The sequence below is a fragment of the Rhinoraja longicauda genome, chromosome 9, assembly GCF_053455715.1.
Source record: "Rhinoraja longicauda isolate Sanriku21f chromosome 9, sRhiLon1.1, whole genome shotgun sequence".
Taxonomy (NCBI): Eukaryota; Metazoa; Chordata; class Chondrichthyes; order Rajiformes; family Arhynchobatidae; genus Rhinoraja; species Rhinoraja longicauda.
Window position 1 is genome coordinate 55,479,667 of NC_135961.1, and position 12,096 is coordinate 55,491,762.

General features: G+C 41.1%; 1 protein-coding gene across 2 annotated transcripts in view; it reads left to right on the top strand.

The window, feature by feature from the left end:
- Positions 1 to 12,096, top strand: part of stxbp5a (syntaxin binding protein 5a (tomosyn)) — a 188,598-nt gene that overhangs the window by 69,787 nt on the left and 106,715 nt on the right. For both annotated transcript variants that reach the window (XM_078405529.1, XM_078405530.1), the window contains exon 7: positions 4,339 to 4,422. In XM_078405529.1, coding sequence (XP_078261655.1) covers positions 4,339 to 4,422 — 84 coding nt within the window. The remainder of the gene's footprint in view (positions 1 to 4,338; positions 4,423 to 12,096) is intronic.

Below are 12,096 nucleotides of genomic sequence, written 5' to 3' on the forward strand. Positions count from 1 at the left end.
AGAGAAGACTGGGGAGGTCTTGGGGAGGTTTAAAATTGAGGGGTTCTAATGAACCAATTAAAAAATTTCTTCAGTGCGGATTATCAGGCAGATGCTCGAGATTTAAAATAGGCAAAACATTGGAAGGAAAAGGAAAATGCAGCTTGCAAGTGTGATGAAATCTTTGCACAGTTGCTTTCAAAATACAAATATAGATGTTTGAAAAAGACAAATGGCAGGATTATAGGGTGAAAATGCTGTAGAATTAAATTGGATAGCTCTTCCTAAACTGACACAGGCATAGTGGACTGTAAGTTTCAAAGTCTCGTATTCTGTATTACATTGATTTTAATATTGCAGTTCCATCATAATTTGTTTGCTCTATGAAATGTTGGTGCAACTTGAGAATATTAAAGACACTGTGTAAAGATATGCCTTTTTCTGAGGTAAAATTGAGCTGGTGTTGAGATTGGGCCTATAATTCTGTATCTCCTCTGAAGTGAGACATGTTTAATGAGACACATGTTTACTATTCTACTGTGTAGGAAAGAATTGCAGATGCTGGTTTAAATCGAAGGTAGACACAAAATGCTGGAGTAATTCAGCGGGACAGGCAGCATCTCTGGAGAGAAGGAATGGGTGATATTTTGGATTGAGACCCTTCTTCAGACTGAAGCTGATTCTTTTTACTATTCCGCTGATTGATGTAAAGTGCTAGAGTAACTCTGCGGATCAGGTAGTATCTCTGGAGGAAAAGGATAAATAACGTTTGGTTCACGATCCTTCTTCAGACTGCTTGATCACCTTTTTCTGGCAGCCTGTTTAAGATCGCATTGTAGTGTTTGTAGATTATATTGTCAGATGGTCGTGACTGAATTAATCTGATATGACTGGGTGGGGAGGTAATCAATTTTTAAATATAGACACAAAGTGCTAGAGTAACGCAGCGGATCAGGCAGCATCTCTGGAGAAAAAGGATGGGCCTGAGCCCATTTCTCGGGCAAATTTTTTACATTTGGGAATCTTTGAGGTTGAGTGCTTCTGTAAAGTTATGGAATAATGTATTAGATTATGTTTTGGGTGAAACTGATTCCTGATATGTAGGAAGGAACTGCAGATGCTGGTTTATACCGAAGATAGACACAAAATGCTGTCTCACAACCGCTGACACAAAACTTTACCCATTCCTTCTATCCAGAGATGCTGCCTGTCCTGCTGAGTTACTCCAGCATTTTGTGTCCATAAACTGATTCCTGATTTTTGTTTACAGTTAAAATTAAGAGAGTATATGGTTTCTAGTTTTTGAACAGGAATTATTTTTAAGAAAGGAAAGGACAAGATTTTTAATAATGGATTTAGTAGTAGACTGTAAGATGACAGTCAATGGCTGTACTACAGCGAGTACTCCCACGCGCAATGATAAAATTGAGAGTAAGAGATAAAGTGGGCGTAAATGCATGCTCTGATTAGTTCCTTGAAATCTGGCATTCCCTTGTGATTTGCAACAGTGCCTCCACATTACATTGGGTAAATTGCTAACTATGAAGGATTAGTAATTCGTACATCCACATTTGCAAATGGTACTAAATTAGGGAAGACAGTAAATTATGATGATCCTATTCATGGTAACAGCAAGCTGTAGAGACACGAGTAAAGAAAACAATGATGGGTTGAGTTCAACGTCAGAAATTATCTTGCATTCCTGCAAAATCTTTTATGACTTGATGTTCCAAAGCACTTTACAACAGATGAAGTACTTTATTTATTTATCTAATGGTCATCCTTTATTGTCATTCTCTAATTGGGGGAATCAAGAAACCATAGAAATGATCTAATTATAGAAACAACTTTTTTTAATACCAAACAATATTTGCAACCAGCTCTTAAGTTTGTGGAAGCTGGACAATTGGACCTTTGAATACTGAGGCAAATGTTAACAGTCTGAATCACATTTTTCTGTAATGCAAAGCAGTGTCCTCTGTGCATGCATCAAGAAATGCGATTTGACAAAAGATCAATTTTGGTTGTTTATTTACTTTTTACTATGTGAATTCTGTTAGGTCATAACGTTATAAGGAATAGGAGTAGAGTTAGGCCATTCGGCCTATCAAGTCCACTCTGCCATTCAATCATGGCATATCTATCTCTCCCTCCTAACCCCATTCTCCTGCCTTCTCCCCATAACCACTGACACCTGTACTAATCAAGGGAGAATTTTATTCCATATCTCAAATTATTGGTGGTGATTTGTGAATTCTGTCAGGATCCATAACTTGAATGAATTTAGCAGAGATTGCCTGCGTCTATATCATCTATTCTTCCTTAATGATACATCTATGTATGGAATTAGCAGTTAAACATATTAAAATAGATATTGTACATTTGGATATGCATGAATTTATGTTTTGCTTGCTCCTACCATTCTTTTAAGTTGTGACACATCCACAAGTGCTTAACTACTGAATTATGAACTTTGTCCAGATCAACAACTTAATCTAGGCCCAATTACAATAAAGCCTTTAATGTTCTAAAACCTAACCTTATTTAGCTGAGTGTTCCTGATTCTTATTTCCACTTGGACTATGTAAATTTAGGTTAAGTTGATCTCTTGTCCATTGCAGATCATGCTTGCATTTCTTGTCTTATTGCTGAATTTAGTTTCACTTATTTCCACCTGGTGTTCAACATATTTATCATTCAAGCGATACATGTTTATGTTTTATTGTTTTCCAAATTGTTTGTGTGCTCGTAGTCCATAATTTATCTGAACAAGATTACTTTTGCCAGTTTAGCACAACAATTGATATTTGACAGTTCCCAGTCCACCATCATTCGTGGCTTCAAACCTGGCTAAAAAGGCTCAACCTATCCTTGCCTGGTATCCTGTAATTTGGGAACTTTGTATTACAGAAAGGTAATAAGTGATAACTTATGAACATGGAACTTGCTGAACCCAGGAGAAGGAAGGGCAAATATAGCATTTCACTTACTTTTGCTGAGGGAGTCAGGGATCAGAGCTTGTAATGTCATCGAGTCATACAGTGTGGAAACAGGACCTTCGGCCCAGGTTGCGCACACCGACCAACATGTCCCACCTGCCTGCTTTTGGCCCACATCCCTCTAAACGCATCCTATCCTTGTACCTGTCCAAATATTTCTCAAACGTTGTGATACCACCTGCCTCAACTACCTCCTCCAGCAACTTGTTCCATACACACACCACCCACTTTGTGAAAAAATTACCCCTCCAGTTCCTATTACATTTTTCCCCTACACCTTACTCCAATGTCGTCTGGTTCTTGATTCCCCGAGATAGACACAAATAGCTGGAGTAACTCAGTGGGTCAGACAGCATCTCTGGAGAAAAGGAATAGGTAACTTTTCGGGTTGAGACCCTTCTTGGCCCTGCTCTGGGCAAGCGACTCTGTGCGTTTATCCGATCTATCCCCCTCATGATTTTGTATTCCTCTATAAGATCACCCCTCGTCCTCCTGCGCTCCAAGGAATAGAGTCCGAGCCTGTTTAACTTCTCCCTATAGTTCAGGCCCTCGAGTCCTGGCAACTTCTTCGTAAATCTGCACCATTTCCAGCTTGACGGCACGGTAGCGCAGCGGTAGAGTTGCTGCTTTACAGCGAATGCAGCGCCGGAGACTCGGGTTCGATCCTGACTACGGGTGCTGCGTGGGTTTTCTCCGAGATCTTCGGTTTCCTCCCACACTCCAAAGACATACAGGTATGTAGGTTAATTGGCTGGGTAAATGTAAAAATTGTCCCTAGTGGGTGTAGGATAGTGTTAATGTACGGGGATCACTGGGCGGCACGGACTTGGAGGGCCGAAAAGGCCTGTTTCCGGCTGTATATATATGATATGATATGATATGATAACATGGTGCCCAGAACTGAACCCAATACTTAAAATGCAACCTCACCAAATCTTGTATAACTGCCACATGTCCTCCCAACTTCTATACTCAATACTCTGATGAAGATCAATGTGCCAAAAGCCTTTTTGACGACCCTATCTACCTCTGGTGCCATTTTCAACAAACTATGTACCTGCACTCCAAGTCACCTCTGCTCTACAACACTTCCCAGAGCCCTAACATTCACGGTGAAGGTCCTGTCCCTGTTAGTCTTCCAAAAATGCAAAAGTACATTTCTCTATACTAAATTCCATTAACTATTCCTCAGCCTAACTGCCCAATTGATCAAGATCCTACTGCAATTTTTGACAACCATCTTCACTATCTACAATACCACCTACTTTGGTGATTATGGATTTGACGATGGGAAACTGGAGGTGGGCTGTTATTTGTTTTGAGTTGATTAATCTGGTGACCTTTCTTTCTGTCTCTGCAGCTTTTAATTGGTTTTGAATCTGGAACATTGGTGTTATGGGACCTCAAATCAAAGAAAGGAGAGTACAGATACAGCTATGATGAGGTAAACTTTTGCTTGTGACAGAATGTGAATGTAATCACATGAATTGAATAACTGATGAACAGCATTGTAATTTTCCTTGTTGTCTTGTTTAGTATTTGTAAGGAGTTTAAATTTCCTCCACATGAGTAAGTCAGAAAACTATACTTGTCTCTGTCTATTTGACAACCTCTGCAAATGGTCTATCTAATTTACCATTTCTTTGATCCTGACAGCAGTTTACATGTATTGTCCTCTCAGACAAGTGCACAGATATATTCTGTTGTCACCGCTTCTTCGCCTGAGAGCACAAAGTTTACCGTGACAGCAGAAATTTTGAATCGCCACTCCATAGTTCAAACCTATTGAAAGTGTGATGCCCACAATTACAATCCTTTCTTCAAACTTCAACTTGGCTTTGTTTCAGCATTGTTGAAAAATTCAGAGAAGGTTGAAAAAAGATGCAGTAACCATGTTGAGTCCCTGAAATACAAGTCCTTTAATGAGTGACAGAGAAAAAAATCAAAAGATATCACATCTTCCGTTGTAAGAGAAATTAACTTTTTCAGGCCATAGGATGTTGCTAACCTATTCACCTTTTGAACTACTTGGACAAGTCAGCATGGTTTAAAATGTTTTAATTAAAATTGAGATAGACTTAGTCCAAGCTAGAAATGCAGCAATGCTATTGGGCATACTGGTTGTTGTTTCATGTACAGAGATCAAATGGATTTTGGAAGGTGATTGCTCGTGTCCAGAATTTCCATTAAAAATCAGCAAGTCCTGGCACCTGTAAGGTTTCTAACTCTTTTCAATGGTATTTATTAAACATCTTTTAAGTTTTCCCTGGGACAGTTTTCAGCATTTTAATAGGGCTTTCCTATTTCGTTTCCATTAGCAATTTTGTCACACATTTCACCATTATGCGAACCCAGTGCAATATATTTTTGAAAGTATTTGCTTTGATCCAGTCTCTTTCTCCAAGTCCTCGCTATGGGGTAAAATGACCTATTTGGATTTAAAACTAAGACCTGACCCAACCACGTTCAATCTGAATATGACCCAAACGGTCTGAAGAAGGGTCTCGACCCGAAACGTCACCTATTCCTTTTCTCCAGAGATGCTGTATGACCTGCTGATTTGCCTCAGATTTTTGTGTCTATCATTGCAAGTACCTGTAAAATCTTCTGACCCAAACCTGATACATTGTGCTATGGTCAGGTTCCAGGCTTTAAATGGCTAACATGTATTCTAACATTTATTTATCTATATACTAAAACTCTTTTGTTTGTTTGTTCCTGTACTACAGCCAAAACGGTACACGATAGCGTGGCAATTTTAGGCCCACCTTACTCACCGTCGTCCCTTTGTGCTAATGGAAGAGGTTTCATTGAAATTGGTGTTATATTTTTAAAATTCTGAAAGTATTCAGACCCCTTCACTTGTTCCACATTTTACTACGTTACAGCCTTATTTCAAAATAGATTACATTCTTTTTTTTATCATCAATCTACACACAATACCCCATATTTAAAAAAGTGAAAACAGGTGTTTAGAATTTTTTACAAAGTAATTTAAAAGAAATAACTGAAATATCACATTTACATAAGTATTCAGACCCTTTGCTATGACACTCAAAATTGAGCTTATGTTCATCCTGTTTCCATTGATTATCCTTGTTTCTACAACTTGATTGGAGTCCACCAGTGGTAAATTAAATTGATTGGACATGATTTGGAAAAGCACACACGTGTCTATATAAGGAGCCACTGTTGACAGTGCATGTCAGAGCAAAAACCAAGCCATGAAGTCGAAGGAATTGTCCGTAGACCTCCGAAACAGGATTGTGTCGAGACACAGATCTGGGGAAGGGTATAAAACAATTTCTGCAGCATTGCAAGTCCCGAAGAGCACAGTGGCCTCCGTCATTCTTAAATGGAAAAACTTTGGAACCACCAGGACTCTTCATAGAGCTGGCCGCCCAGCCAAACTGAACAATCGGGGGAGAAGGGCCTTGGTCAGGGAGGTGACCAAGAACCCGATGGTCACTCTGACAGAGCTCCAGGGTTCCTCTGTGAAGATGGGAGAACTTTCCAGAAGGACAACTATATCTGCAGCACTCCACCAATCAGGCCTTTATGGTAGAGTGGCCAGACGGAAGCCACTCCTCAGTAAAAGGCACATGACAGCCCGCTTGGAGTTTGCCAAAAGGCACCTAAAGGACTCTCAGACCATGAGAAACAAGATTCTCTGGTCTGATGAAACCAAGATTGAACTCTTTGGCCTGAATGCCAAGCGGCACAGCTCATCACCTGGTCAATACCATACCTACAGTGAAAGATGGTAGTGGCATCATCTTGCTGTGGGGGTGTTTTTCAGCAGCAGGAACTGGGAGACTAGTCAGGATCGAGGGAAAGATGAACGGAGCAAAGTACAGAGAGATCCTTGATGAAAACTTGCTCCAGAGCGTTCTGGACCTCAGACTGGGGTGGAGGTTCACATTCCAACAGGACAATGATCCTAAGCACACAGCCAAGGCAACGCAGGAGTGTCTTCGTGACAAGTCTGTGAATGTCCTTGAGTGGCCCAGCCAGAGCCTGGACTTGAACCCGATCAAACATCTCCAGAGGGAGCTGAAAATAACTGCATCGACGCTCCCCATCCAACCTGACAGAGTTTGAGAGGATCTGCAGATAAGAATGGGAGAAATTACCCAAATACAGGTGTGCCAAGCTTGTAGCGTCATACCCAAGAAGACTTGAGGCTGTAATCACTGCCAAAGGTGCCTCATCAAAGTACTGAGTATAGGGTCTGAATACTTATGTAAATTTGATATTTCAGTTATTTCTTTTTAACTACTTTGCAAAAATTTCTAAACACCTGTTTTCGTATTGTATGTATGTCGATTGATGGTTTTAAAAAATGGGGTATTGTATGTCGATTGATGATAAAAAAAATGAATTTAATCCATTTTTAAATAAGGCTGTAATGTAGCAAAATGTGGAAAAAGTGAAGGGGTCTGAATACTTTCTGAGTGCACTGTATATCTTGCCGTATTATTTTGGACACTTGGGGCCAGTCGTTAAATGTACAGGGTGATGTATATATATGGGCGTAAGGGATTGGGACTAGCTAGATACAGGGAGGAAGAGTATACAGTTCTTACCAGACCTGGACAGACCCTCGACTGGAAAGAGCTGAGACCTGGGACCAGACCAGGGATAGAACAGCCAGCTACGACTCGTATGCGAAATAAGTTTAGCCTGGTATGTTCATCTCCTTGTTTGTACAACTACTTCAATAAACAACTAATTAAACTGGAAAAAACGACTGGAAGACCTCTTCTGTTCGGTTTGTGTAAGATCACTCCGACTCCCTGTGTAGTAATGGCAATTGGAAAACATCATTGGAAAAGTCGGAAAGTTGCCATTATATTTTAAGTAAGAACTGGCTCTATGAGTGAGACTGGGGCATGTGAATCAACTGGACAGAACAAGGATCGTTTTATTTCACAAGGCTGACGCCAAATCCCACAGACTGGACAAGGTCGCCACCAGCGCTAATTTGACACGGAGATTGAAAACCTCAAAAGCCAATGCGCAGGGAAAGTGAGTACGGACAGCATTAAGCTTTATTGGAGAAGCTATATGTGATAATCTGTATTGGAAAACGGCTACTGTAATGGAGAATTGAGAACAAAGAAGTGACATTAAGAATCGCATGATATCAGTTGAAAGGAGATTCAGATTGCTGTGAGTACCTTTGAAAAAGATCCTGGCAAATGAAGGGAAAAGGTTGAAAAGGAGATGCAAGTCTTTAAAGCAACACTCCGCTGACAATGTTTATGTCCTGAAGATCTTTTCCAAGCAGAAAACGCAGTCAAAGACAAACTTTCAAAGAAGAACTATCAGTACTAGAAACTGGTAGAAATGGTGTCAAAAGAAGCAGTCATTTGTACAAAATGGAATGATGCTAGATGATAGACTTCTGAGAGTAGGTGGTCACCTGAATAGACTAGCGATACCTGAAGAGGCCAAACATCCTATTATTCTCTCAAAGGACCTTTACATATCAACACGACTGTTAGGAAATATCCATGAACAGCTCGGACATGGAGGAAGAAATCATATGCTCTCTCGCCTCCGTAAAAGGTACTGGGTTATCAAAGCTAACTCTGCTGCAAGAAAGATCATAACAGACTATGTTGTGTGTAAACAACAGCAGGGAAGAGTTGGAGAATAAAAGATGGCAGATCTGCCCCTAGAGAGAATTCTACCAGACAAGCTTCCATTTACAGATGTAGGAATAGACTACTTCGGTCCTATAGAGATTAAAAGAGGACAAAGTCTTGTTAAAAGGTATGGTGTAATCTTCACCTGCATGGCAAGCAGGGCAGCACATCTTGAAGTTACATCTACACTTGACACAGACTCCTGCATCCATGCATTACGAAGATTTATTTGTCGACGAGGTCAAGTTTCATCCATGTGATCTGACAATGGCACAAATTTTATCGGAGAGGAAAGAGAATTGAGAGAGGCACTAAATGGCTTGAATCAGGACAAGATCCGGAGTGCTATGCTTCAGCGAGGGATAAGGTGGTACTTTAACCCTCCAGCAGGATCCCATCCCGGTGGTGTTTGAGAACGATTAATCCGCATGGTTCGAAATGTGCTTCGCTCTCTTCTTAGCCAACAAGTTCTGGATGATGAAGGATTGCAAACTGTAATTTGTGAAGTCAAAGCAATCTTAAATGATCGACCCATTAACAAGAGTTCTGATGATCCAATGGACCTGGAAGTACTCACACCAAACTATCTTATTTAGTTGAAAACCAAGCAAATACTACCACCTAGTCTCTTTGTAAAGGAAGACTTATACATTTAGCACAGATGGAGACAGGTGCAGATTAGCTGGCAGATCTCTTTTGGCAAAGATGGACACAAGAATACTTGCCTCTAATCCAAGAACGACAACGGTGGTCAAAAAGAAGCTTTACTCCAAGTGACATGGTGGCTGATTCCACTGCACCACGAGGCTCCTGGCTAATGGTCAGAATATTGGAGACCATACCAGATGCACAAGGTATTGTCGCACAGTTCGACTTCAGACTAAGAGCAACATCTTGGAAAGACCAATAACAAAGATATGTCTGTTCCAAGAAGCTGAGACCTGAGTACAGCAAAAACTGGTGGCCCTAAAGATTGAAGAATCATTAAAATAGGTTAGATGCCAACATATAGTACATACCTTTTTTTGATTATGTGTAAAGTTTTTATAGCTCCTTTTAATGTTTATTGGTAATTGTTTTGTTATATACGTAAAGCAATTAGGGGCCGGTGTGTAGGAGCCATTTATGTTTAGGCTAGCTACTGTTGGCATATTATATTATATTTGTTGAGATTTTTTTTTTCTCTTCTCCCATTATCCCGTCCACCCCATCACTTCCCATTTTGTCGAGATATATCTTGCCATATTATTTTGGACACTTGGGGGCGGTTGTTAGATGTACAGGGTGGTGTATATATATGGGCATAAGGGACTGGGAGTAGACAGAAACAGGGAGGGAGAGTATACAGTTCTTACCAGACCTGGGAACATACCAGGACAGACCATCGACTGGAAAGACCTGGGACCAGATCAGGGACAGAGCAGCCAGCTACGACTTGTATGTGAAATAGGTGTAGCCTGGTATGTTCATCTCTTTGTTTGTACAACTACATCAATAAACAACTAATTAAACTGGAAACTGGTGCAAGAGAAGTTTGGGTGTCCACCACGCCTTCTAAGCCTCATCCAGTCCTTTCACGAAAACATGCATGGTACAGTGCAGTTTGATGGCACTACCTCGGAAAGCTTCCCCATGAGAAGCGGAGTGAAGCAAGGATGTGTCCTAGCCCCAACTTTGTTCAGCATCTTCCTATCAGCCCTTCTGTCCTTTGCCTTCCCGTCAGACACGGAAAGAGTCTCCACACCAGAGGTGATGGGAAACTCTTCAATCTAGCAAGATTAAAGGCCAAGACAAAGGTGAAACTGTGCTCCTAAGAGAACTCCTGTACGCTGATGATGCTGCACTCATCGCCCCAACAGAAGGCGGACTTCAAAGGCTAATGAACATGTTGTCTCATGCCTGCTATGAATATCGACTGACAATCAGCATTAAGAAGACTGTTGTCATGGGTCAGGGCACTCCACTCCCCCCCTCGAATCAGCCTAAACTCCACTTTACTGGAATCCATCAACAAATTCTCCTACTTGGGATCCACGGTGACTGATAGCCTCTCTTTGGATGAGGAAATCAACTCACGCACAGGAAAGGCAGCAACCTACTTTGGGAGACAAACCAAACGGGCATGGAAGAACAGGAAACTCACAACCAAAACCAAGGCCACTGTCTACAAAGCCTGCGTATTGAGCACGTTACTTTACAGTAGCGAAGCTTGGACGACCTATCAACATCAAGAGCGGAAACTGAATAACTTCCATTTTCGCTGCCTTCGCCGCATCCATGGCAGGACAAAATCACCAACGAATCTGTCCTCTCTCAAACCAACATGCCTAGCATCCCTGTTATCCTCAAGCAGAAGCGCCTCTGCTGGCTTGGATGTATACACAGGATGGACAATGGACGTATCCCCAAAGACGTGCTTTATGGGGAGGTTGCCAATGCTCAGAGACCAAGAGGAAGACCAAAGCTCCGCTTTAAGGACACAATTAAAAGGGATATGACGAGCTTCAATATAGACACTGACAACTGGGAAGCGGCTGCTGAAGACCGTGGCAGGTGGAGGAAGGACCTCCAGACGGGCATGAAACATCATGACAATATGTGGTTCAAGACCCTGGAGCATAGGCGCCAACGTCGCAATATGGTCAAAGATGGCAGCCACGGACTCCACAGAACAACAACCAGAGACGACCTCACCTGTGGAAACTGTGGAAGGATCTGCCTGTCACGGATAGGCCTAGTTAGTCACACAAGGACATGTAACCACAGATGAAAGATCTCCAAGCAGGACAACGCCAAGCCACACCATCATCTCCCACAGATGGATGGATGCCAAGGAAGGAAACTGGACAAAATGACTGGAAGATCTGTTCTGTTGGGTTTGCGTAATATCACTCTGACTCCCTGTGTGGTAATGGCAATTGGAAAACAAGTTATTGGAAAAGTCGTAAAGTTGCCATTATACTAAGGAAACCTACAACCAATTTTAAGGCAAAAAACAGTATTTTCAGTCTCTCACGTACACTGCTACGGTATACTTATTGACAACAGCAAAATATTTTATGCATCTTTATTAGTTTAGTTGGAGACATTGGTGTCTACCATGGAAGATTGAGTACATTTTGTTTTTCATTCAAACCAGCCCAAAATTTGCATTTCAGTTTCTGTTTGGGGATTTTTGTTTTGTTTGAATGATGTAGTAATGATGTAGTAATTTCAGTTATTTAAAAAAAATAAATGTGAGAATTTTTCCAGGCAATTCTTATAGAGGGAATTGCACGTGTGCCCTATGTCCATGTTTGTTATTAAAGTAATACATTTTGATCTGCTTCTAGGATTGCCAAGATTTTTAAGAAAGGAGGGAGAGAAAACAGGGAATTATAGACCAGTTAGCCTTACATCGGTAGTGGGAAAGATGCTGGAGTCAATTATTAAAGATGTTATAGCAGCACATTTGGAAAGCAGTGATC